Source organism: Nymphaea colorata, chromosome 9 (assembly GCF_008831285.2).
Source record: "Nymphaea colorata isolate Beijing-Zhang1983 chromosome 9, ASM883128v2, whole genome shotgun sequence".
Classification (NCBI taxonomy): Eukaryota; Viridiplantae; Streptophyta; class Magnoliopsida; order Nymphaeales; family Nymphaeaceae; genus Nymphaea; species Nymphaea colorata.
In genome coordinates this window covers 23,735,861-23,760,428 of record NC_045146.1, presented here as the reverse complement: position 1 = coordinate 23,760,428, position 24,568 = coordinate 23,735,861, and the positions used below count along the sequence as shown (strand labels likewise).

At 39.8% G+C, this 24,568-nt stretch overlaps 7 protein-coding genes across 7 annotated transcripts; all 7 read left to right on the top strand.

The window, feature by feature from the left end:
• The first annotated feature begins 1,958 nt into the window (after window positions 1-1,958).
• LOC116260705 (uncharacterized) lies at window positions 1,959-2,801 on the top strand. The gene has a single exon (XM_031639141.1). It carries the CDS (start codon window positions 1,959-1,961, stop codon window positions 2,799-2,801), a length of 843 nt encoding a protein of 280 aa, XP_031495001.1.
• Window positions 2,802-8,359: 5,558 nt separating this feature from the next.
• On the top strand, window positions 8,360-9,237 carry LOC116260703 (uncharacterized). The gene has a single exon (XM_031639139.2). The coding sequence runs from the start codon at window positions 8,360-8,362 to the stop codon at window positions 9,209-9,211; it is 852 nt and encodes a 283-aa protein (XP_031494999.1). The 3' UTR covers window positions 9,212-9,237.
• Window positions 9,238-12,400: 3,163 nt separating this feature from the next.
• LOC116260702 (uncharacterized) lies at window positions 12,401-13,243 on the top strand. The gene has a single exon (XM_031639138.1). The coding sequence runs from the start codon at window positions 12,401-12,403 to the stop codon at window positions 13,241-13,243; it is 843 nt and encodes a 280-aa protein (XP_031494998.1).
• A 1,165-nt stretch (window positions 13,244-14,408) lies between these two features.
• On the top strand, window positions 14,409-15,254 carry LOC116260701 (uncharacterized). Its single transcript, XM_031639137.1, has one exon. The coding sequence runs from the start codon at window positions 14,409-14,411 to the stop codon at window positions 15,252-15,254; it is 846 nt and encodes a 281-aa protein (XP_031494997.1).
• Window positions 15,255-17,015: 1,761 nt separating this feature from the next.
• Window positions 17,016-18,177, top strand: LOC116260700 (uncharacterized). Its single transcript, XM_031639136.2, has one exon. It carries the CDS (start codon window positions 17,286-17,288, stop codon window positions 18,135-18,137), a length of 852 nt encoding a protein of 283 aa, XP_031494996.1. The 5' UTR covers window positions 17,016-17,285; the 3' UTR covers window positions 18,138-18,177.
• A 1,518-nt stretch (window positions 18,178-19,695) lies between these two features.
• On the top strand, window positions 19,696-20,670 carry LOC116260699 (uncharacterized). Its single transcript, XM_031639135.2, has one exon. It carries the CDS (start codon window positions 19,721-19,723, stop codon window positions 20,564-20,566), a length of 846 nt encoding a protein of 281 aa, XP_031494995.1. The 5' UTR covers window positions 19,696-19,720; the 3' UTR covers window positions 20,567-20,670.
• A 2,314-nt stretch (window positions 20,671-22,984) lies between these two features.
• On the top strand, window positions 22,985-23,809 carry LOC116260698 (uncharacterized). The gene has a single exon (XM_031639134.1). The coding sequence runs from the start codon at window positions 22,985-22,987 to the stop codon at window positions 23,807-23,809; it is 825 nt and encodes a 274-aa protein (XP_031494994.1).
• The last annotated feature ends 759 nt before the right edge of the window (window positions 23,810-24,568 follow it).

The following is a 24,568-nucleotide window of genomic DNA, read 5'->3' as shown; positions in this document are numbered from 1 at the left end:
AAAAATTCCTGAGTCTGCATGTTATTTTCTTCTTGTTTTCTTTCTTTCTCTTTATTATATATATATATATAATAAACTTAGCAGAAATTAGGTTCAAATGCACTTTCACAGTGTTCACATTCATCAGAAATAGAGACAGCCAGGTTCAACGCAGCCTGATGGGCGTGCACATATTCTTTTATTACCACCTTCACGTGCACATCACATATTATAAGACTGCGAAATACATTCAATATTTTTTCTGTCATACTTTCCAATGGATTCTTCTTCGTAAGAGGATATTGGATCTCATTAATGTCATAACTTCAAATACATGTTGTAAAAAAAAGAGTTTCTAAAGTCAGGCGGACGCGACTTACTTCGGTAAATTAGCTGATTCATCATTTCAGTTGAATTAGTTGTGAACCTGTTAAAATATTTTTTAAATAAATAAAAATGATCTAAAACATAGAAATTAAGATATATGTATAAAAGAACAAGTTGACCTATGACGCCGTTGAATCATCTACCGGAGCCAAATAGTCGACTTGAATCAAATCAATCCATTCAGGCGGATTCAAACAACATGGCTTAGATTTAAAGTGTGTTAAGATGGCCGAGATCTCTCATCAAGCCGATCGAAGGTTTAAAGTGTGTTAGTGATGTAATGTTAGCAGTTTAAAACATCAGCATGATCATTAAGTTTCTAATGAAGGTTTTAGGAAATGAAGCCTAACTTTTTAGTGGCATCACGAAAGCACACTTAAGATCGAAAACTTTTCATTTAACAGCTTCTTTTTTATATGTAAATAGAGCGAGTAACTAAAATCCAAACATGGCATTCTAATTTTGTATGTAAATCAAAAATAGGCATTTTATTTACTCTTGAAAACATTGAATGTGTTTTTTGTAATATATTCAAGTATACAATCGCTAAGTTGAAGGGCGCACTGCTGTCATCATCGATGCAACCCAACCCAAGGTCTCAAAAACAAGAGAATGAGGACTTTTAGTTTTTTTTTGGTGGCGATGGGTTGTTAAGCTTTCACTCATCCAAAAATCAAAATACCGTGACTTAATCCCAGTTTTGAATTAAGTCCATTTAATGGCATGTTACATGGTGGTGTGGTCGTTTGTAACTTCACAAAAGAAAAAAGGGAAAATCATCATAACTAATGAACAGTAGTATAATGAATCATGTGATAGACTATAATCATCTCCCGTAAAGGTAATAAATTAAAGGAGACAACTACGTTGCATAGTGCATAAAAGCATTATTTAAGTTGTAGAGTTTCCATGAGTTGGAAAACAATGTTGGGTAGAGGAAGGACAGGCATCCATCTTCAATGGAAGCTGAATAACATAAAATAAAATGCCGCAATACAATAGAAACAGGAGGAGACAAGGACTGAGCTAACCCATTTGCTCCACCTCATTTCGATGGCTAAACAAATTTGAAGATCCTCTGATACTCAATGGCGGCCATTGGTCGACATATGGCAGAGCCAGATCTCTCCCCCTCGTGCAGGCAGTGGATGATCTCGAGAGTTTCATATTAAATATCGCAAGGGCCATAACAGCAAAAGATGCATCCATTTGCTTATACCTTCACGAATCGCTCGAGTTGTCATATTTTTATTATGTAGCAATTTATGCTGGTTAGGCCAAAGGCAAGGCACTCGTGGGCTTTCAATTCTGATGAGGGAGAAGAGTCGGCAGGAGACAAGGTGCCAGGTGACCCCATATGCTCCACCTAAGTTTCTTCTCTAAACAACTGCAAATCATTGACTTTCATAGATTGATGGCGACCAACGGTAAACATGACTTCCCAGCCACACGCTCATCTACCTACATGGTTCAAGAATAGAGATTCTGTTTGCTCTAGGAAACAAGCTATATAAGGAAGATCCAGTGAAGGAGTCCGTCATCATAAGCGTCTTGGTATTTTTTTCTGCCTTCACAACCGGAAGATCAGAACGATGGCAGCCTCAGCCAGATCTTTCCACACACGCTCCACTAGCTTTCCGTCGGAGTCCCACCCAAACTTGGCCGGCGTCCAAGAGTGCCTTCACTTGGTTAAGGCTTGGGAAGCCTGCCCATCAGGGAAGGCACCACTGGTGACCAGGCTTGGGCACCTCAAGGACTTGTACGCTTCTATCGTTGTCTTCCTGCAACTCCCTCTCACTCAACAGGCTCTTTGTGGCAAAGAGAGGCTTGTGAGGGAGTTGATGGATGACTACCTCTGCTTAATGGATGCCTGCGGTTTGGTGAAAGACTCGTTGGCGCATATGAGGGAGCAACATCAAACCCTTCAATCCATGCTTCGGAGAGGCGTCACTGGTTTGGAATCTGGCATCTGTGCCTATCAGTGCAGCAGGAAGAGGATGAAGAAGGACATGGCCAAGTGCCTGAGATTGCTGAGGAACATGGAGAAGCACATTTCTTCGTCTAATGACAACCTTGACATGGTCGATCAGGTCTTCAATGATGTCAGGGCCGTTACGGTCTCTACCTTTAACGCTCTTAGTTCGGTGATCTCCGGGAGAAAGGCAGCCAAGTCCATCTTCTCAAGATTGTTGAGTTCCATGAGCTCAAAAAGTGATGAAGATGACGTTGGTGAAATAGAGAAGGCGGATGCGGCCATATTTAGACTCCATGACACTTCTTTGAAGACAATAAGGCAGGAAGATGCCCGGGAGGCACAAAAGCTGATGGAAGAATTGGACGTTAGCTTGAGGGAAGTAGAGGTGGAGTTGGAGGACGTCTTCAGATGCATGATCCAAGCTAAAGTCTCCCTCCTCAACATCGTTACTGGGTGTTGAGTCTTTCATATTGCCAACATGCTCAAACATGATCCTTGGCATCCGCATTTTAGAGGATTACTAAGGAACAATTGTCCATTTTGTATATTCAAAAGTATATAAATGAAACCCCAATTTCGGGACGAAATTTCCGTGTCCATCTATTTTGCTTGATCTGTTCTTTTATATAAGAAAATTACACCGTTCTGAACTCAAATTATTGCAATGATCACACAGAAAATTATGCTAATACCCCTTACCTGCAAAATTACAAATAATTACCGTCAAGTTGGTTCCATGAGGTACAGGGAAAGGTTATTAAATTGGGATCGGGCTCCACGCTCATCTATTCATTGTGTGAGTGAACTTGGAAGAGAACCAAGACAAGTGATGAGTACAGTAGGTAGCGGTTGATTCTTTCAGACTCATGACAAAACAGAGTGAAGGAATGTGGTAGCTTCAGATGGGAAGCTTATTATTATCATGGATGAAACAGTGTTAGCATAATTCCATTCTCGGGAACAAATTTCAACGTGAAACTAGTGAAAATTGAATAGAAGATAAGCTGAAAAAGTGGGACGGATGAGAACAGAGCAAGAACTAGTCTGCAACAAGAATTTTGACACCAACTATACATAGCAGAGAGATGCTGAACAGCTGAAATGCTTCGTAGGGGCTTAGCTGCATAAGCAGAAGTCTTACATAAATTTATATTTGAAACGCTATCTTCCCAAGATTTACGGAATTGACAAATTCGTCTACGCATAAATGCAATTCACAAACCCATTGCCACATCAATGCAATTGATAAGTCCATCCTTGACATTGGTTCCTTGAAGTGATACCCACCGTTCTGCTAATATAACCTTGTCAGCAGCTTAGCTCGGTTTAGTTGTTAGTGAAGTGGATTTAGTGTTCAAGATTATTGTATAATCTAATAGCGCCTGTCCTTCCATTTTAAGGGCACTTACTTCGTCTTGTTCGAAGAGCAACATCATGTAGGAGAATCCTCAACTTAAGGACCAATGCCGAATGGTTAATTGAAAAGGTAGGGGTTGATTTGTAAACCATTATACATTAAGATAAGAAAAATTCCTGTAAGGAAGAGCGAGTGTAGAACGTCTATTTCTTTCAAAGATCTCAAAATCCATACTGAGTCCAAGTAAGAAATTCCATAGCCTGATACATCTCGAACTGTGTAACAACAATTTTTGCAGAAAATTTGTAGAGGTTAAATTCTACAAAATATTGGATCTATTAAACTGCTCGCATTAAAATTCGTTAATTAGTCTATATTCTTTCATGTGTCCAGATTTGGAGATCTTATTAGCGACCTAGAAACCATATTCAGATCAAAGAAGATTTGAAGATGATCGTTACCTATATTAATTCAATATTCATGCTGTGTTGCTGTTAGACCATCAAATTTCCGAGTTTTTTTATGAATTAAGTGAATGCGTGTGCTTCCACCAAATGAATTAATCAAGGAAAGTGCAGCGTTGCTTCTTGTGACATCATCAATGCATCTTCTTTCTGTTCATTGATAACAAAAAATCCAAATTCAATCAGGTTCTGGTGTCATGAAACCTTCATGACCACCATCTGCTCAATGAAACATCACAATAAAAAACTTGCAATGCCAAAGATATTGCAGACATAACCAGGCGATCTACTTCATGTATCACACTATTGCTTCCAACTGACACTGACTGATTCCATTGCTCTCCAATCATCATTTTAAGAAGAGAGAAAATTACATCTCAGTTCAATCTTCAACTACAAAACCTCAAACACAGTAGAAAGATGGCAGTTTCTAATAGAAGCTATTCTCACACTAGTTCAAACAGCCTCCATTAACACACATTCATCAGAAAAGCCATATTCACAGAATCACAAAGTTGTGTTGGAAACGAATTAGATCCGTTAATTTCCTGGAAATTGGTGTTTTAGCAGCTAATTTGAACTGCCCTGTGGGTCACATTGTGGAAGATCGTTGTATACTAAAATAAATAGACATATATTGTAACACCACATGCACACACATGTGCACACCTGATCTGCTAAACTGCCTTAGGTATTGAATTGCATGCATCCAAAGCTTTCTTATAATACTGTCTTCAAAAACATGGTAAGCAAACTCATTTAAGTGATCCGAGCCTGGAAGGTTCCTTCTCAGTCCTATGAAGGGGATAGAAAAGAAAAGGCTTGATGCTTCCTGAATCTCATGCAATTTTGGTGTCTACCGATCCTTGCTCTGAGAAAGGACATCATAGGTACAGAACAGTCACATGGACCAAGTGAATGCGGACGGCAACATATCAAACCTTCACCAGTTTCTCCTTTGAAACCACGTGCATGAGGCTTCTTGGATTACCAATAAGTGAGGATAAACGCCACCTTATCAACAGAAAGTAATTTATTTTCACCATTACCGGGCAAGTTAAAACATACGAGATATGATCAGATACAGAGGGCCTTTTGTTATATGCGGTATTCATCACAACATCAAGGATCCATCCTTTAATTTTATCATTTTATAAGAATCATCTGAGTTGTCATGTTTTATTTGTAGCAATGCATGTTGGGTAGGCCAAAGACAAAGCACTCGTGGGCTTTTAGTTCTCATAGTTAGGGCTCAGGAACACGGATTGAAGATCGGTACAGGAGACAAACCCATATGGTCCACCTCATTTCCTTCTCTAAACAAATTGAAATGATTAATTTTCATAGTTTGATGGCGACCAACCGTAGGCATGACTGACCGGCCACATGCTCATCCAGCAACATGTTTCAACAAATGATTCTAGTTGCATTGCAGTGAAAGCTATATGAGAAAGATCAGGGAAAGGAGTGCCCTTTTGTGATGTTGCTTACTGGTATTTTCTTCCACAACAGAAATAACAGGAACAGCAGCTATGAACTTCTGCAAAATCTTTCCACATTTGTTCCGCTAGCTTTCTTCAATCGTAGCCCGAACCCAAGAGCGCCTTTATTTGGTTAATGGTTGGAAATCCTCTCCCTCAAGGAAGGCACAATTGGTCAATGGATTAATTGGACACCTTAACAGCATGGGATCAGAGTCGATGGATGTCCTTGTAAGCTTAATGACTGCCTGTGGGATGATACAGCAGTCATTAGTGTTACATGAGGGAAACAGGTCAATCCTTTCGGTTTGGGAGCTGACGTGTGTGCCTACAAGGGCAGCAGTTGCAGAAAGGCGAAAGAAAGCATTAGATATCAGCTCGAGGAAAGAGTGGCAGATTTGGAGCATGTTACGTAGAGAGTCTATGGACCAAGCAGTGTCCCAACATCGTTCGTGTAGTGAGTGTTGAGCCAGAAAAGAGCCAATATGCTCAAACTCAATCCTTGGTACCTGCATTTTGAAGGATGGCTAGGGAACCAACTGCTATGTTTGCATGTTCACAAGTTATAAATTTTCGTTATGTATTAAGGGAAAAAATTTCTGTGTCGCTTAAACTTCTATGTAACAAAAGTTACATGCAATTAAATTCGGCATTCTTTCCCAGTAACTGATACTTGTACAAGCTTATATATTTTGAATTGGTTCTCTACCTGTGCTGAAATCCCGCTAAAGCGGTAAGTTGGTGTCAAAATCTAAGGAGGCGTTCTGTCGCCCTAATTTGGTCCTTGGAGATTTTTAAACAATTTAATTTTTCTTCACGATTTTGTCAAGAAATCTCATAACAAAAATTGGAAGATAGAATAAGCAACAATGTGGTTGATAAAAATTTAAAACCTGGAGATGTTTCTTGATATGCTGCAAATGAACCAACATACAATAATCTATTCGACTTTTAAAACGAACCAACATACAATAATCTATTCAACTTTTGTGATAATGCAGCTTGTTTAAATACATAAAAGGGTCATTGGTTCCGTTTAAAAATCCGACTGCTTCCTAAACAAAAAGGTGTCTTAAGAAAGTAACTCAAAAGAACAGATCACCAGACAAGGACCAACTAGAGAGGAAAACTAGAATAGTTCTTGTAGTGATCTTAGAGAAGGCGACAAATCGCCGTTCAGGTATACACTGCTTTATTTTCTAATCATGATTACATCTGTTCGTGCAAAAATTTAACGCCAGCAGGAAGTTAAGACACTAATCCTTCCCTGGCATTGTTGAAGAATCACAGGGAACATGCAGCCATTGAGGTGGTTATCTCTGTGGAACAAGACAAGTCATCTATATATCCGTTGGCCTTATATCACCAGAATTTATGATATTGCTTTGTTTTACTTTCTAGCCAGTGAGGTACCTCTCCTCATGATCTAGTTCGATCTGTGTTTTCCTTTAAACAATCTGGGTATCAGGTTATCGCAATCAACAGTTCGTAAATCAGTTTGCTTCAATTAGCAGTTGAAGTGCATGTTAATCATACTCCAAAAATGACTATTTATGAAGAAAAAAAAAACATATTAACGTGGTAGCAAGCACAAGATTGGCTGTCTGTTCTTAGAAAACGAAGGAGGGTGCAGTATATCCTTTCCCCTTCCACTGAATAAATTAAACATAAATTAGCCGTGGCAGTCCTTCCGAGATGAAATAGAGAATCCACAGAAAGAGAGAGCGGAATGCCGCTTCAAGCAACAGGTCTCTCCTTTTCTTGGGATAAAATGATTAAAATTCAATACGGTTCAGTAGAACAAGGACAAAAGGACACGTCTTGTTAAGAGCAATGATCCCCATCCATCGAGAATGGATCACCTTGAGGAGATCAAAATACACTACATGCAGCAGAGCTACACGCCAATAGAGGCACTTGGTTTTTTCATTAAGCAGCATCTGGCTTAGTTTCAGAAGAAAAACACTCGTTCTCATCGAAATCGACAAGGAATGCCTTAATGTATTGCTTTCTTCACGTGCGAACTCTTGCCATCAAACCGCATTCACCACTCAGATGAAGACAAGCCATGCCATATGCAGCGCTTAGAAAGCCCAAATTAACAAAGTAGATTTTTCTGTTACTATTACAGGCTAAAGTTAAAAATAAAGAGGGCAGAAAATCCAATATGTAGATACCGATGCCAGGATCGCAGAATTTCTGCATTTTATTACTGCTATGGCCATGGCATGCACCAACATATCACGTGCTACTAAATAAGTTTATTTCGTTAAAAGAATCATATGAAATGTAGCGCTTTTCTGTCCAGAAGTGAATGCTGGCTAGGCAAGAGACAAGGTTCTCATGGGAAATGAGCCATCAAGGATCATTGAAATCTTTTGACAGAGAGGGACGATCAAATATATATTGTTCATATGCAGAAGGGCTTGGAGGGAGACAAAGACCCAGAGAAGCCACATGATCCACCTCCTCGTCTAAGTAAGTATGGAATTGTTTAGTTACTTGAAGAGGAACCGATGGCAGACAGGGCTGGGCACCTAATCGAATACTTTCGTGCGCAAACAAATGAAAGATTCGGGTTGTCTCCTGATGAAAAATTTCCGCTTGCTCCCCAGCGTAGGCTATATAAGGGGAGACCGGTGAAGGACTTCACCATCATCATCAGATCATCATCTTGATTGTTTTGCCTTCACTCCCAGAAGAAAAGAAAGAGAAAATGGCGAGTACTTCTGCAAAATCTTTCCACGTTCGTTCCACTAGCTTTCCCTCAAAGTCCCACCCAAACTTGGCCAGAGTCCAGGAGTGCCTTCATCTGGTTAAGGCCTGGGAAGCCTGCCCATCAAGGAAGGCACAGTTGGTGACCAGACTTGGGCATCTCAAGGACCTCTACGCTTCCGTCAATGCTTTCCTGCAACTCCCACTCACTCAACAGGTTCTTTGCGGCAAAGAGAGTTTGGTGGTGGAGTTGATGGACGACTTCCTCTGCTTAATGGATGCCTGTGGATTGGTGAAGGACTCATTGCAGCAAACGAGGGAGCAACACCAATCCCTTCGATCCATGCTTCGAAGAGGCGATTCTGGACTGGAAGCTGGCATCTGCGCATATCAGTGCAGCAAGAAGAGGATGAAGAAGAAGATGGACAAGTGCCTCAGATTAGTGAAAAGTGTGGAGAAGCATGCGTCCTCTTCTGGTGACAACCTCGATGTGGTTGATCAGGTCATCAAGGATGTGAGAGATGTTACCGTCTCTACCTTTAGCCTTCTAAGTTTGATCGTCTCGGGAAGAAGGTCAACACAATCCATCTTCTCCAGATTATTGAGTTCCAAGAGCCATGTTGCAGAAGGTGATGAAGATTGTGTCACTGAACTAGAGAGGGCAGATGTGGCTATCTTTAGACTGCTTGGTCATTCATCCAAGACTGTGAGGGAGGATGTTGCCCAAGAAGCACAAATCCAGATGCAGGCATTAGATCTTAAATTGAGTGAGACAGAGGCGGAGTTGGAGGATGTCTTTAGATGCATGATCCAGGCTAAAGTCTCCCTCCTCAACATCGTTGCAGGATGTTGATCAGGCTTTACTGTCCATCCACTTGCTCAAACTTAATTAATCCTTAGCATCCGCATTTTAGAGGATCACTAAGGATCCCCCATTGTCGATTTTGTATATGCAAAAGTATATAATGAAAGCCCATTTTTGTGAAAAATTTTCTGTCTATTTTGCTTGATTCGCTATTTGTATCATTGAAAATTTACAAAGATCTGCTTGGGTGCACAACGAAAATTGGGTGTTACCTTCAGCGGCCTTGGTGATCCAAACGACTGTGATGGAAGTAAATATAATTGAAACGGTTGGCCAGTTAGTCGGCCATGGAATCTTCAGTTTTGAGCTTTAAATTCATTCTGGTTCTTCACAGAAAATCTGCTATAAACTTTGAAAAAGTGGTGTCAAATGATTAGTTTCTGAGGACCCAAATTCAATTTCTTTCCTTGGTTTCTTGCTAACAATAAAGGACATACTTAATCATCTCATGAACTGCGCCAAGACAATTAACTAACTACCACACGTTAATCAGGAGAAGAGTCACTCGGAGACCGCATGATAAGAAAAGGTGGGATGATGACTCAGTAGCCATACTACCAACATGACACATGCTTAAGCATTTACTTGCTTGTTATTCAAGACACTGAGAGATGGCAAAAAAGTTCAGAAAATAGAAGATTACAGTAAATTCACGCGCAATAGAGCTTAGCTGCTTAGGCCGGTTATTCGTTAACAATTTTTCCTAACAACGCGGCGCATGTATCCTTCCCTTATAAATAAAATAATGTGGCACGATGCAAACTTTTTTTATAATAGCAAATAAGTTTGAAGCTAATTTGCTCAATGTTTAAAGGGCAGAAGTAGGAAATAGCGAGAATTAAATAAACAAATTGAATGTATTTTCTTAAAAATTAATAAGTTCAGACAAAAAAACAAGTTGTACAGAAAAGATCCAAAGGGCCCCCTCGACTCAGTAATGTTATGGGCTGTGTCAATGTTTGGTGTAAGTTCAATATATATATATATATATATATATATATATATATATATATATATATATATATATATGGTAATTATTCTTTATTAACACACACAAGAATTGCGTACCCCAGCATGACCAGCTGCTTTATATGTTTCCTTTGGAGCTTAATAATTGTCAACACCCCATTTCCCAGTTCCCACTAGTCATCTAAATAATTGGTATTTATGGCTAAATAACGGCAAGTGTTATCCTTTTTTTTTTCAATTATGGTTTTTAAAAATATAAACTATTTAAATAATACAAACCTGTATCGACCTTGTATTTTTTCGGCGAAGGGGTGGTAGGATAAATATGGACTTTTACATATTTGCATTTTTTACAAAATTGCTTACCAGTTAAAGTATCATATCAATGGTATCAGGATTAGTCAATTTAAATCAAAACATCGACAAATTAATTTGATTGGGTGGCTGAGTCAAGAGTAACCCAAGTCATTTATTTTTTTTTAAATATTTAAGATATTTAATTTTTAATTATTTTTTGTATAATTCTGTTTGTTTATATGTTGAAATTTTAAAATAATTTGCTATTTCATAAACAATTTAGCTGAATTAGTAAATTGACTGATTTACCAAATCAACACGTTCATTTTACACATCATTTTTCACAACACTAGTCTATTTTCTTAGGGTTGATATATATATATAACCAGTCAATTAAGTCAAGAACAAAAACCACATCGTTTTTGTTTGCAATCTAACTTTAACGACATGATTTTAAAAATAGTTTGATACAAAACATGTGTTAAATTGAAATTTTAATAATTTTTTGATAATAAGCAAAAATAGATAGCTCTCATAGCATTAATATTTTGATGACAAAAAGTTCACATTTTTCGTAGAAACAACTTAACTTAAAGTATGTTTCATATCAAAAGAGTTTTTATAAAGATTTTTAGGCATTTATGTTTTATTTGGAATAATTTTTAAAAAAATTAAAGGTTTTGGTTTTTGTTCCTGTTTTCCATCAATATATATATATATATAGTCATTTATCCAGATATTATGGATGAAACCAAACAAAATAGGTTCAAGTGCACTTTGTCAATCTTCATTGTTCACATAGGTGATCGCACCATATTTTATTTTCCCCACAGTTTTGCACGGTTATCTTCACAGCTATAGAGGCAGCCAGGTGTTCAACGCAGCCTGATCTTAGCGAGTGAAGGGCGTGCACATATTCTTTTGTTTACTGCCACCTTCACGTGCACATAGAGAAGCTCATCATAAGACTGCGAAATACATTAAATATTTTTTTACGTTACATTTTCCAATCTGTTCTTCTTCGTAAGAAGAGATTGGATTTGATTACTATTAAAATATGATAACACCCATTTTCACTTTTTGAAAAATAAATAAAAAATATATACAAATTACCTATAACATAGGAAATTATGATATAAGAGAATAAGTTGACATAAGACGCCTTTGAATCATCTACCGGTAGAGTGAATCGATTCAAACATGAAATCGAGCCAAACGTTTTGGATTAAGTGGCTTCAAGAAAGCGATCAGAACACTCGGTTTTTCCATGGCGTTATGTAGGGGAAGCGGAGAAGAAAGATTGAGCTGTTTCTTTGTAACATATTCAATTTCAAATCAAAGTACCGTGACTTGATCCCAGTTTTGAATGAAGTCAATTTAATGGTGGTGGTGCATATGATGGTTGTTCGTAACTTCAGGAAAAAAAGGGGGGGAAAATCTTTATAACGAATCATGTGATAGACTATAATCATCCCTCGTGCAGGTAATAAAAAAAAAAGCATCGTTTAAGCTGTAGAGGCGTAGAGCTTTCACGAATTGGAATACAATGTTGGGTAGAGGGAAGACAGGATCTGGCGGACGATCCGTCTTCAATGGAAGCAGAATGGTGAAATATAAAATGCCACAGTACATTAGAAACTGGAGGAGACAATAATGACGCTCCACCTCATCTCCATGGCCAAACAAACTAGAAGTCGCGCAGATGCTCAATGGCGACCATCGGTCGACATATGGCCGAGCATCTCGCTGATACGCTGCACCCTCACCTAGAGACAAGTTTCAGTCAAAAGATTTCAGTTTCCCCTCTCTTTGCAAGATATATAAGAAGGATCGTGGGGAGGGATTCATCATCTTCAGATCATCATCTTGGTGATCATTCTGCTTTCAGAGCCTAAAACATACAAGGAGAAGATGGCAACTACTTCTGCAAAATCTTTCCACATTCGTTCCACTAGTTTTCCCTCAAAGTCCCACCCAAGCTTGGCCAGAGTCCAGGAGTGCATTCATCTGGTTAAGGCCTGGGAAGCCTGCCCATCAAGGAAGGCACGGTTGGTTACCAGACTTGGGCATCTCAAGGACCTCTACGCTTCCGTCAATGCCTTCCTGCAACTACCTCTCACTCAACAGGCTCTTTGTGGCAAAGGGAGTTTGGTGAGGGAGATGATGGACGACTTCCTCTGCTTGATGGATGCCTGCGGGCTGGTGAAGGACTCGTTACAGCAAACTAAGGAGCAACACCAATCCCTTCGATCCATGTTTCGAAGAGGCGATCCTGGTTTGGAAGCTGGCATCTGCGCATATCAGTGCAGCAGGAAGAGGATGAAGAAGGAGATGGGCAAGTGCCTGAGATTAGTGAGCAGTGTCGAGAAGCATGCGTCCTCATCTGGTGACAACCTCGACGTGGTTGATCAGGTCTTCAAGGATGTGAGGGCTGTTACCGTCTCTACCTTTACCCTTCTTAGTTTGATCATCTCGGGGAGAAAGGCAACACAATCCATCTTCTCAAGATTATTGAGTTCCAAGATCCATGAAGCAGAAGGTGATGAAGATTTTGTTGGCGAAGTAGAGAGGGCAGATATGGCTATCCTCAGAATGCACAGCCATTCATCCAAGACTGCACGGAAGGAAGATGCCCAAGAAGCACAAAGGCCATTGGATCTTAAATTGGGTGAAACAGAAGTGGAATTGGAGGATCTCTTGAGATGCATGATCCAAGCTAAAGTCTCCCTCCTCAACATCGTTACAGGGTGTTGATCAGCCTTCACTGTTCGTCCGCTTGCTCAAACTTGATTAATCTTTAACATCCGCATTTTAGAGGATCGCTAGGGAACCCTATTGTCGATATTTGTACATTCAAAAAATACAAACATAATAAAACCCCATTTTCGGGAACAAATTTCTGTCTATTTTGCTTGATCTGCTATGTTAATTATAAGTTTTGGTATTTTTAAGCAAGAATAAACTCAATGTTCGCTAAAATATATGTGGGAAACATGCTTAATCTTCTATTTGTCTATTATTCAAAACATTGAGCTATAGGGAAAGATTCGAGAAAATAGAAGATTGAAGCAAATTCGTGAGCGCAAAAGCGGAGGAACGAAATAAAATGGCATGCATACACTTTTTTTTAACGATAACCAAAATACATGACATTCTTTTTTTTTCATTTAACTGATTTTTTTTATTATATGAAAATGAGGTAAGTAACTAAATTCAACTTAACATAGTCATTTTGGCTTTTTCCTTCAAAAACTTGAGCATTTTATTTGTAAAATATTCAATTTCTTATTAATGTACCGTGACTTGATCTCAATCTTGAATTAAGCTCGTTTAATTGCCCACAGCATAGTGCAAATGATGGCTGCTTGTTACTGTTTTTTAAAAAACAGAAAAATCATTATAACTGAAGAATCATGTGAGTGACTATAGTCTTCCCTCGTGCAATTAATAATTTAAGAGGGATGCACCAACATTGCACAGAGTTGTCTAGTACATAAAAGCATCGTTTGAGTTGCGGAACTTCCATGTGTTGCGATATAATGTTGGGTAGAGGAACGACAGGAGCTGGTGGACGATCCATCTTCCATGGGAGCTGATAAATTTAAAAAAGCAAATTGCTCCCTTGTAATAGCCAAGAAGGGGACATGGTTTCAGCTAACACATTTGCTCCACCTCATTTCCATGGCTGAACAAATTTGAAGCTATTTTGATGCTCAATGGCGACCACTGGTCGACATGGCCGAGCATCTCGCTGGTACTGCACATCCTCACCTAATGACAAGTTTAAAGTCAAAAGATTCCACTTGCTCCCCTCTATGCAAGATATATAAGGAAGACTTTGAGAAAGCCTTCATCATCCTCAGATCATCCTCTTGGTGATTGATTTGCCTTGACAGCCAAAACAAAAAAGAAGTAGTAGATGGCGAGTACTTCTGCAAAATCTTTCCACATTCGTTCCACCAGCTTTCCCTCAAAGTCCCACCCAAACTTGGCCAGAGTACAGGAGTGCCTTCATCTGGTTAAGGTCTGGGAAGCCTCCCCATCAAGGAAGGCACAGTTGGTAACGAGACTTGGACACCTCAAGGACCTGTACGCTTCTGTCAATGCCTTCCTGCAACTTCCTCAGACTCAACAGGCTCTTTGTGGAAAAGAGAGCCTGGTGAGGGAGTTGATGGATGATTTCCTCTGCTTATTGGACGCCTGCGGTTTGATGAAGGACTCGTTGGTGCAGATGAGGGAGCAACACCAATCCCTTCAATCCATGCTTCGGAGAGGTGACTCGCGTTTGGAATCTGGCGTCTGTGCCTATCACTGCAGCAGGAAGAGGATGAAGAAGGACATGGTCAAGTGCCTGAGATTGATCAGAAACATGGAGAAGCACGTTTCTTCGTCTAATGACAACCTTGACTTGATCGATCAAGTCTTCAAGGATGTTAAGGCCGTTGCAGTCTCCACCTTCAACACTCTTAGTATGGTGATCTCCGGCAGAAAGCCAACGCAGTCCATCTTCTCAAGATTGTTGGGTTCCATAAGCTCAAAAGATGATGAAGATGGTGTTAGTGAAATAGAGAAGGCAGATGTGGCTATATTTAGACTCCATGGCAGTTCATCCAAGGCAGGAAGGCAGGAAGATGCCCGAGAGGCACAAAGGCTGATGATAGAATTGGACGTCAGTTTGAGGGAAGTAGAGATGGAGTTGGAAGATGTCTTTAGATGTATGATCCAAGCTAAAGTCTCTCTCCTTAACGTCGTTGCAGGTTGTTGATCAGCCCTTACTGTTCGTCCGCTCGCTCAAACTTAACTAATCCTTAGCATCCGCATTTTAGAGGATCACTAAGGATCCCCCATTGTCCATTTTGTATATGCAAAAGTATATAATGAAAGCCCAGTTTTGGGATATTTTGCCGTCTATTTTGCTTGATCTGCTATTTATATCATTCAAAATTTACAAAGATCTGTTTGGGTGCAAGCGAAAATTGGGTGTTACTTTGAGCGGCCTTGCAGATCCAAACGACTGCAATGAAAGTAAATATAATTGAAACGGTTGGCCACTTAGTCGGCTATGGAATCTTCAGTTTTGAAGTTTAAATTCATTCTGTTTTTTCACAGAAAATCTGCTATAAACTTTGGAAAAGAATATCAAAAGACTAGTTTCTGAGTACCCAAATTCAATTTCTTTCCTTGATTTCTTGCCAATAACACAGTTTTCGACGGTCATCTCGAAAGCCATATAGATCGCCAGGTGTTCAACGCATGCAGCCTAATCTTAGCAAAAGAAGGGCGTGCGCATATTCTTTTATTACCAGATTCACGTGCACGTCACATAGAGAAGCTCATTATAAAACTGCGAAATACATTAACTATTTTTTTCCTGGTACAGTTTCCAATGGATTCTTCTTCGTAGGAAGAGATTGGATCTGATTATTAGTAAAATGTGATAACTCCAACTATATGTTGGAAAAGAACCAAAAAAAAAAAAAAACAGTTTATGAATTCAATCGTCATTCTAGTTCATTGATTCAACTGAACTAGTAGTGAATCTGTTAAAATATTTTACTTTTAGAAAAACAAATAAAAATGTATGAAAGTTGGCTAAAACTTAAGAAATTAAGATATATCATATATGTATGAAAGAATAAGTTGACCTACTCGATTTGAATGAATCGATTCAGGCCGATTCGAATTGCTCGCCGCGAAACAGCTGCAATTAGCATCACAGAGTGTATAGGCACGAAGGAATGCCGGCATCTACCATCTAGCCGATCGAAGATTTAATGTGTGTTACTGATGTAATTTAACAGTTTAAAACATCGGTAGGATGAACAATTTTCCAATGATGGTTTTAGGAAATGAAGCCTACTTTTTAATGGTACAGCGAAAACACACTTATGATTGAAACTTTTGCGTTTAATAGCTTTTTATTCATGTAAATTCGGCGAGTAACTAAATCCAAACATATGCATCCTAATTTCATATCTAAATTAAAAGGCATTTTAATTACCCTTCAAAAGTCCCAATGTTTTCTTCGAAACATACTCAATTTCAAATGTGGTACCTAAGTTAAAGGTCTAATGCAGCTATCATTGATGCCGATGTAGTCTAAGACTCCAAAAACAATGGAGATAAAGGGCCTTTGGGATTTTTTTTTTTTTTTAGCAGATGATTGTTATCACTCACTAAAAAAATCTAAGTACCATGACTTGATCCCAGTTTTGAATTATGTCCATTTAATGGTCTGTTACATGGTGGTGCATATGATGGTTGCTGTAAATTCAGAAAAAGGAAAAGGGTAAATCACAATAACTAATGAATCACGTGATAGACTATAATCATCCCCCGTGCAGCTAATAAAATTAAAGGAGACAACTGTGTTGTATAGTGCATAAAAGCATTATTTAAGTTGTGGAGCTTTCATGAGTTGGAAAACAATGTTGGGTAGAGGAAAGACAGTATCTGGCGGGCCATCGATCTTCAGTGGAAGCTGATTAACAAAAAAATAAAAATGTCCTAATACAAGAGAAACAGGAGGAGACAGAGACTCAGCTGACCCATTTGCTCCATCTCAACAAATTTGAAGTTACTCTGATGCTCAATGGCGACCATTGCTCGACATGTGGCCAAGCATCTCGCTCCACACTACACCGTCACCTAGCGACAAGTTTCAGTCAAGAGATTCCCCCTGCTCCTCTTTTTGCAAGATATATAAGCAGGATCATGGGGAGGACTTCACCATCTTCAGATCATCATCATCTTGGTGATCATTTTGCTTTCAGAGCAAAACGAACAGAAAGAAAAGATGGCAAGCACTTCTGCAAAATCATTCCACATTCGTTCCACTAGCTTTCCCTCAAAGTCCCACCCAAACTTGGCCAGAGTCCAGGAGTGCCTTCATCTGGTTAAGGCCTGGGAAGCCTGCCCATCAAGGAAGGCACAGTTGGTGACCAGACTTGGGCATCTCAAGGACCTCTACGCTTCCGTCAATGCCTTCCTGCAACTACCACTCACTCAACAGGCTCTTTGTGGCAAAGAGAGTTTGGTGATGGAGTTGATGGAGGACTTCCTCTGCTTAATGGATGCTTGCGGGCTGGTGAAGGACTCGTTACAGCAAACGAGGGAACAACACCAATCCCTTCGATCCATGCTTCGAAGAGGCGATTCTGGTTTGGAAGCTGGCATCTGCGCATATCAGTGCAGCAGGAAGAGGATGAAGAAGGAGATGGGCAAATGCCTGAGATTAGTGAGCAGTGTCGAGAAGCATGCGTCCTCATCTGGTGACAACCTCGACGTGGTTGATCAGGTCTTCAAGGATGTGAGGGCTGCTACCGTCTCTACCTTTAGCCTTCTTAGTTTGTTCATCTCGGGAAGAAAGGCAACACGATCCATCTTCTCAAGATTATTGAGTTCCAAGATCCATGACGCAGAAGGTGATGAAGATTGTGTTGGCGAAATAGAGAGGGCAGATTTGGCTATCTTTAGAATGCAAGGCCTTTCATCCAAGACTGCAAGGAAGGAAGATGCCCAAGAAGCACAAAGAGAGATGCAGGCATTGGATCTTAAATTGGGTGAAACAGAAGTGGAATTGGAGGATCTCCTGAGATGCATGATCCAAGCTAAAGTCTCGCTCCTCAACATCGTTACAGGGTGTTGAACAGCCTTCACTGTTCGTCCGCTTGCTCAAACTTGATAAATCCTTGGCATCCGCATTTTAGAGGATCACCAAGGAACCCGATTGTCCATTTGTATATTGAAAAATAGATATATAATAAAACCCAATTTTTGGGAACAAATTTCTGTCTATTTTGCTTGTTCTGCTATTTTGCATACAAAAGTCGCAAGTATCTGCTTGATTTCAACCGAGAATTTGGTGTTTCCTTGATCTGCCGTGCCGATCTAAACGACGGATATGAAAGTAAATACAAGTTAATGAAATCTCCAATGCTGAACTTTAAATTGATTCTGGTCCTCTGCAGAAATCTTCTCTAACCATTGGAAAAGAAGCATCCAGTGACTCGTTTATGAAAACTCAAATTCAAAATTTTCTTTTCCTGATTTTGTGCCCATAATGGAGCACCACAAGACAATTAATCATTAGCAAGTTTATTTACATCTAATGGCCTAAGTGAACTTCCACAGGCTGATCAAGAGAAATTTCATTTTGGAGACCCCGCCTTTGGGACAATGACAAAATATGCAAGAAATATAAATTTTCTCAAATTTTCTTTAAATGGTCAAAATTTATTACTATTGTACAGTGTTCGACCACATTAATACTAATTTTTGCATGTTTGGGCAAGAGTAAAATCAATTTTCACTATAATATATGTGGGAAACATGATAGGAAAATGTTCCAAATATTAGAAGATTGAAACATATTCCAGCGCGAAGATGGTGAGGCCGATTATTCGTTGAGAATTACCCTTGAAGAATGGCGTGTGTATCCTCCTTTATCAAGGAAATACAATGGCATGTATACGTTTTTTTTTTAATTATAACCAAAGTACATGATATTTATTTATTTTTTCATTTAACTGATTTTTTTATAATGTGAAAATCGGGTAAGAAACTAAATTCAAATTAGCATAGGCGTTTTTTTCCATAAAAAATATTCAACTTCTAATTACTGTACCGTGACTTGATCTCAATCTTGAATTAAGTTCATTTAATTGCCCACAGCATGGTGCAGATGATGGCCGTTTGTTACTTTTAAAAAAAAAACAGGAAAATCATTATAAATAAAGAATCATGTGGGAGACTATAACCTTCCCTCGTGCAATTAATAAATTAAGAGGGAGACATCTACATTGCACAGGCTTGTTTAGTACATAAAGCATCATTTGAGTTGTAGAACTTCCATGAGTTGCAATATAATGTTGGGTAGAGGAAAGACAGGAGCTGGTGGACGATCCATCTTCCATGGGAGCTGATAAATTAAAAAAAGAAAATTGCTCCCATGTAATAGCCAAGAAGGGGACATGGATTCAGCTAACCCATTTGCTTCATTTCCATGGCTCAATAAATTTGAAGTTATTTCGATGCTCAATGGCGACCACTGGTCGACATGGCCGAGCATCTCGCTGGTACTGCACATCCTCACCTAGTGACAAGTTTAAAGTCAAAAGATTCCACTTGCTCCCCTCTATGCAAGATATATAAGGAAGGCTTTGAGAAAGCCTTCATCATCCTCTTGGTGATTGATTTGCCTTGACAGCCAAAAGAAGAAAGCAAGAGAAGATGGCGAGTACTTCTGCAAAATCTTTCCACATTCGTTCCACTAGCTTTCCCTCAAAGTCCCACCCAAACTTGGCCAGAGTACAGGAGTGCCTTCATCTGGTTAAGGTTTGGGAAGCCTCCCCATCAAGGAAGGCACAGTTGGTAACGAGACTTGGACACCTCAAGGACCTGTACGCTTCTGTCAATGCCTTCCTGCAACTCCCCCAGACTCAACAGGCTCTTTGTGGCAAAGAGAGTCTGGTGAGGGAGTTGATGGATGATTTCCTCTGCTTAATGGACGCCTGCGGTTTGATGAAGGACTCGTTGGTGCAGATGAGGGAGCAACACCAATCCCTTCAATCCATGCTTCGGAGAGGTGACTCGCGTTTGGAATCTGGCGTCTCTGCTTATCACTGCAGCAGGAAGAGGATGAAGAAGGACATGGTCAAGTGCCTGAGATTGATCAGAAACATGGAGAAGCACGTTTCTTCGTCTAATGACAACCTTGACTTGATCGATCAAGTCTTCAAGGATGTTAAGGCCGTTGCAGTCTCCACCTTCAACACTCTTAGTATGGTGATCTCCGGCAGAAAGCCAACGCAGTCCATCTTCTCAAGATTGTTGGGTTCCATAAGCTCAAAAGATGATGAAGATGGTGTTAGTGAAATAGAGAAGGCAGATGTGGCTATATTTAGACTCCATGGCAGTTCATCCAAGGCAGGAAGGCAGGAAGATGCCCGAGAGGCACAAAGGCTGATGATAGAATTGGACGTCAGTTTGAGGGAAGTAGAGATGGAGTTGGAAGATGTCTTTAGATGTATGATCCAAGCTAAAGTCTCCCTCCTTAACGTCGTTGCAGGTTGTTGATCAGCCCTTACTGTTCGTCCGCTCGCTCAAAATTAATCCTTAGGATCCGCATTTTAGAGGATCATTAGGGAACCCAATTGTCCATTTTGTATATGCAAAATATATCAAATGAAAGCCCATTTTTGGGAAAATATTTCTGTGTCTATCTGTTTTGCTTGATCTGTTCTTTTATACCCAAAAGTTATGGTTCTGGATGCAAGTCATTGCAATAATTGCACAGAATATTTGGTATTCTTGTCACTCAATTTGAGTTGTTCTGTAGGTGTAACCGGTGGACATTGAGGATAAATAGAGATACAATGGTTGTCGACTTGGTTAGCCATGGAGTCCCATTTGAACAGCATATAATATGCTGAAATTTTGAAAAGGCAAATGTCTTCGAACTTATATCGTTAGAAAACTAGCGCTTTTCACATTCACCGCATGGGACTTGTCCCCAGATAGCCGGTATTGGGAAGACAATCTAAGGACTACTGCTTCAAATTTTAAGCTTTAAATTCTTGTTCCTGATTTTTGCCCAGGAGGGTGCCTTATTGATCTTTTTTTTTTCTTTTTTTGCTTATGATTAGGAAGCTGCAAGAACCAAACCACATCAAACTCCCACTGCTTTAGAGATAAACATTCGTTGAACCCTGACTACCATGCTTTACAAGAAAACCATCACCATAAAAGCTTCGAAGTAGAATGTGATGGATGGAAGATGGCCTCAACATCTACAGTGCGGTTTTGAATGCCCGTTTCTCTGTAATGGCCACTGAATAATTGTTCAGTTGCTGCTAGCAGACCGTTAATGGAAACTGGCAAGTATTAGATACTAATCAGGAGACGATAAGTACATCAGGCACAAATTTTAAAGGCCTATATCAAAAGCAGTGGCGAATCGCAAGATTCCAAACTCAGTTTTAAGCTATCAATCTTTTATTTGGGAAATCTGCCGAGGAAGATGGTTGTTCACAAGGCAAGGATTGCCTAAATAATGAAACTGGGTCGGCTACTTTCTTCTAGGAAAGCATCCAAATCTGGTTCCCCTTTTTGTCTGGATTTGGCAGGGGAAGATAAATTTACAGTCACGCTTGTACATGGCAGTGAAAGGTAGAGATTCTTGCAGACTACCACGTTATTTTTTTACTGGTTTGATTCACGGTTGCCCCATCCATTTGACGTGAAAATACTGGATACGCATTGGTAACGATGATAGAGGCACACAGAGTCAGAGGTAGCCAGATCTTGATTGCAGAGGATGCATATCTTTTTGTGCACTTCAAATAGATAAATGTGCCAATCAAATTATTTACGATCTGCTGGTGGATTTTCTGCTATAAACGTTCCATTTGACGTGAAAATACTGGATACGCATTGGTAGCGATGATAGAAGCACACACAGTTAGAGGTAGCCAGGTGTTGATAGCAGAAGATGCATATCTTTTTGTGCATTTCAAATAGATAAATGTGCCAATCAAATTAGCTTCACAGAGATAGAGCCAACCAGGTGTTGAATCTAGATTGGTCTTAGCGGAAGAAGGACGAAAAATATGTTCGTTCATCGAAAAGTTCACGTGCACTTCACATAGATAAAAGCAGCACAATATTTTACCGCTTTCAGTAGATTTTCCCTGTAAACAGAGATTGGATTTGATTATCTGCAAAATATCACCTTCAAAGATGCCTCAAATTGTAATATTGGTGCTTAGCTAGTGTTGACCATTTAATGTCAAAATGAATATTGTAAATCTATTTCAGTTATAAATATGTGTCGCAATTCACTACTTTTACATGGTGTAGGCACACATGATTGATCGGGGTAAGATTGTAACTGCAGAATGTAAAAAAAAGAAACTGTCAATTTTGAGTAAATGGTCTAATGGGTAGTTTTCCGTAACTAGAAACACGACTGAATCACTGTAAGTAAACTACAATGCGACAAACTATAACCTTCCCTAGTGAAAGTGAGAGATCAAAGAAGACGTGGAAGGCCCTACTCCACCCACATCGCACCCATTAGTTTAGAACATCAATGCATCAGTCGAGTTGTAGAGTTTTTCTGTGTCGTATTTCAATGTTGGGTAGGGGAAAGGCAGGATCTGGCGGACCATCCATCTTCTAGGGAAGCTGATAGATAAAAGAATGTAAAAGATTTGAATACAATAGAAACAGGAGGGGACAAGGGCCCAGATAACCCATTTGATCCACCTTATTTCTACATAATTTTGAAGTTATTTGGTGCTCAGTGGAGACCGAAGGACGACATGGCCGAGCATCTCGCTGATACAGCCGATCCTCATCTCACAACATGTTTCAGTCAAAAGATTCCATTTGCTTCTCTCCGAAAAAACCTATATAAGCAGGGGCGGGGAAGGACTTCACCATCATCACCTGTTGATTGTTTTGCCTTCACAACCAAGCGAAGAGAAAGAGAGAATGGAAAGTACTGCAAAATCCTTCAATGTTCGTTCCACTAGCTTTCCCTCAAAGTCCCATCCGAACTTGGCCAGAGTTCAAGAGTGCCTTCATGTGTTTAAAGCGTGGGAAGCCTCCCCATCAAAGAAGGCACAATTTGTAACTAGCCTTGCTCACCTCAAGGACCTTTACATTTCCATCAATGCCTTCCTCCAACTGCCTCTCAGTCAGCAAGCTCTTTGTGGAAAAGAGAGGTTGGTGGGACAGTTGATGGATGACTTCGTCTGCTTAATGGATGTTTGCGGGATGGTGAAGGACTCGTTGCTGCACATGAAGGAACAATACGAAGCTCTAAGATCCATGCTTCGGAGAGGGGATTCTGGTCTAGAAGCTAGCATCTGTGCCTACCACTGCAGCCGGAAGAGGATGAAGAAGGACATGGCAAAGTGTCTGAGTTTATTGAGAAGTGTAGAGAAGCATGTATGTTCATCCAATGACAACCTTGATGTGGTAGATCAAGTCTTGAAGGATGTGAGAGCAGCTGCAGTCTCTATCCTTACCTTTCTTTCTTCAATCATCTCCGGGCGAAAGGCATCACAATCCATCTTCTCAAAATTCAGGACGCTAGGATCGAAAAGCCAGAATGAGAAAGGGATTCATGATGGTGCAAGTGACATAGAGAAGGCAGATGTCGCCATATTGAGCCTTTATGGCCATTCATCAAAGGCTGTCAAAGAAGTTGATGCCCGAGATGCGCAGAAGCAGATGGAAGCAGTGGATCTAAAGTTGAGGGAAACAGAGGTGGAGTTAGAGGATTTTTTCAGATGCATTTTTTCAGATGCTTGATCCAAGCCAAGGTCTCCCTCCTCAACATCGTCACTGGGTGTTGAGATACAAAATGTTCATATGCTCTCTATTGGTCCTTGCAATCTGCATTTTAGAGGATTGTTAGGGAAGCCAATTGTAAATTTTGTACATTAAAAAATATAAATGAAATTATCACGTTAGAGAAAAAATTTCTCCTTCTGTTCTACTTCATTTTCTGGATAAAGCGAAAATAAAAAACTCCATGGAGTTTTAAATTGATGGAGCAACAGCACCATATTTCACCCATTGTTTATTTTTTTAAGGTCTTATATGAGTTGTATTGCTTTTATAAATTTATATGTAAAGAGAGAATGCATAGCAGATAGAATACATGACATTCGTGGATGTCAATTTTTAACCAGAGGCCAACGAAAGATCAAAGAGATATACCAACATAGCAGAAACAGAGGGGAGACAAGGACCTAAATAACCCACAGTGCGCACCAATTTCCACTCTTAAATGAATCCAAATCAATTTTAATAGTAAATCAAGAGCCTAATGATGGACATGTCCACGAGCACCCTGTTCATATGGCACATGCATCCTCACCTAAGAGCGTGGTCCATTGAAAGATTCAACTTGCTCCTCGGTCAATTTAAGGAGGGCGTACCATGGCATCCACCGCCACCTTCTTGGTGATGCTTTTGCCTTAAGAACCAAAAGAAAAGAAAGAGAAGATGGCAACTTCCGCCAAAGCCCTTCCACGTTCGTTCGACCAGCTTTCCATCAGTGTCCCC

Coding starts and splice junctions, on each gene's coding strand:
- LOC116260702 (XM_031639138.1), top strand. CDS start 12,401: ATGGCAACTACTTCTGCAAAATCTTTCCACATTCGTTCCACTAGTTTT.
- LOC116260705 (XM_031639141.1), top strand. CDS start 1,959: ATGGCAGCCTCAGCCAGATCTTTCCACACACGCTCCACTAGCTTTCCG.
- LOC116260699 (XM_031639135.2), top strand. CDS start 19,721: ATGGCGAGTACTTCTGCAAAATCTTTCCACATTCGTTCCACTAGCTTT.
- LOC116260701 (XM_031639137.1), top strand. CDS start 14,409: ATGGCGAGTACTTCTGCAAAATCTTTCCACATTCGTTCCACCAGCTTT.
- LOC116260703 (XM_031639139.2), top strand. CDS start 8,360: ATGGCGAGTACTTCTGCAAAATCTTTCCACGTTCGTTCCACTAGCTTT.
- LOC116260698 (XM_031639134.1), top strand. CDS start 22,985: ATGGAAAGTACTGCAAAATCCTTCAATGTTCGTTCCACTAGCTTTCCC.
- LOC116260700 (XM_031639136.2), top strand. CDS start 17,286: ATGGCAAGCACTTCTGCAAAATCATTCCACATTCGTTCCACTAGCTTT.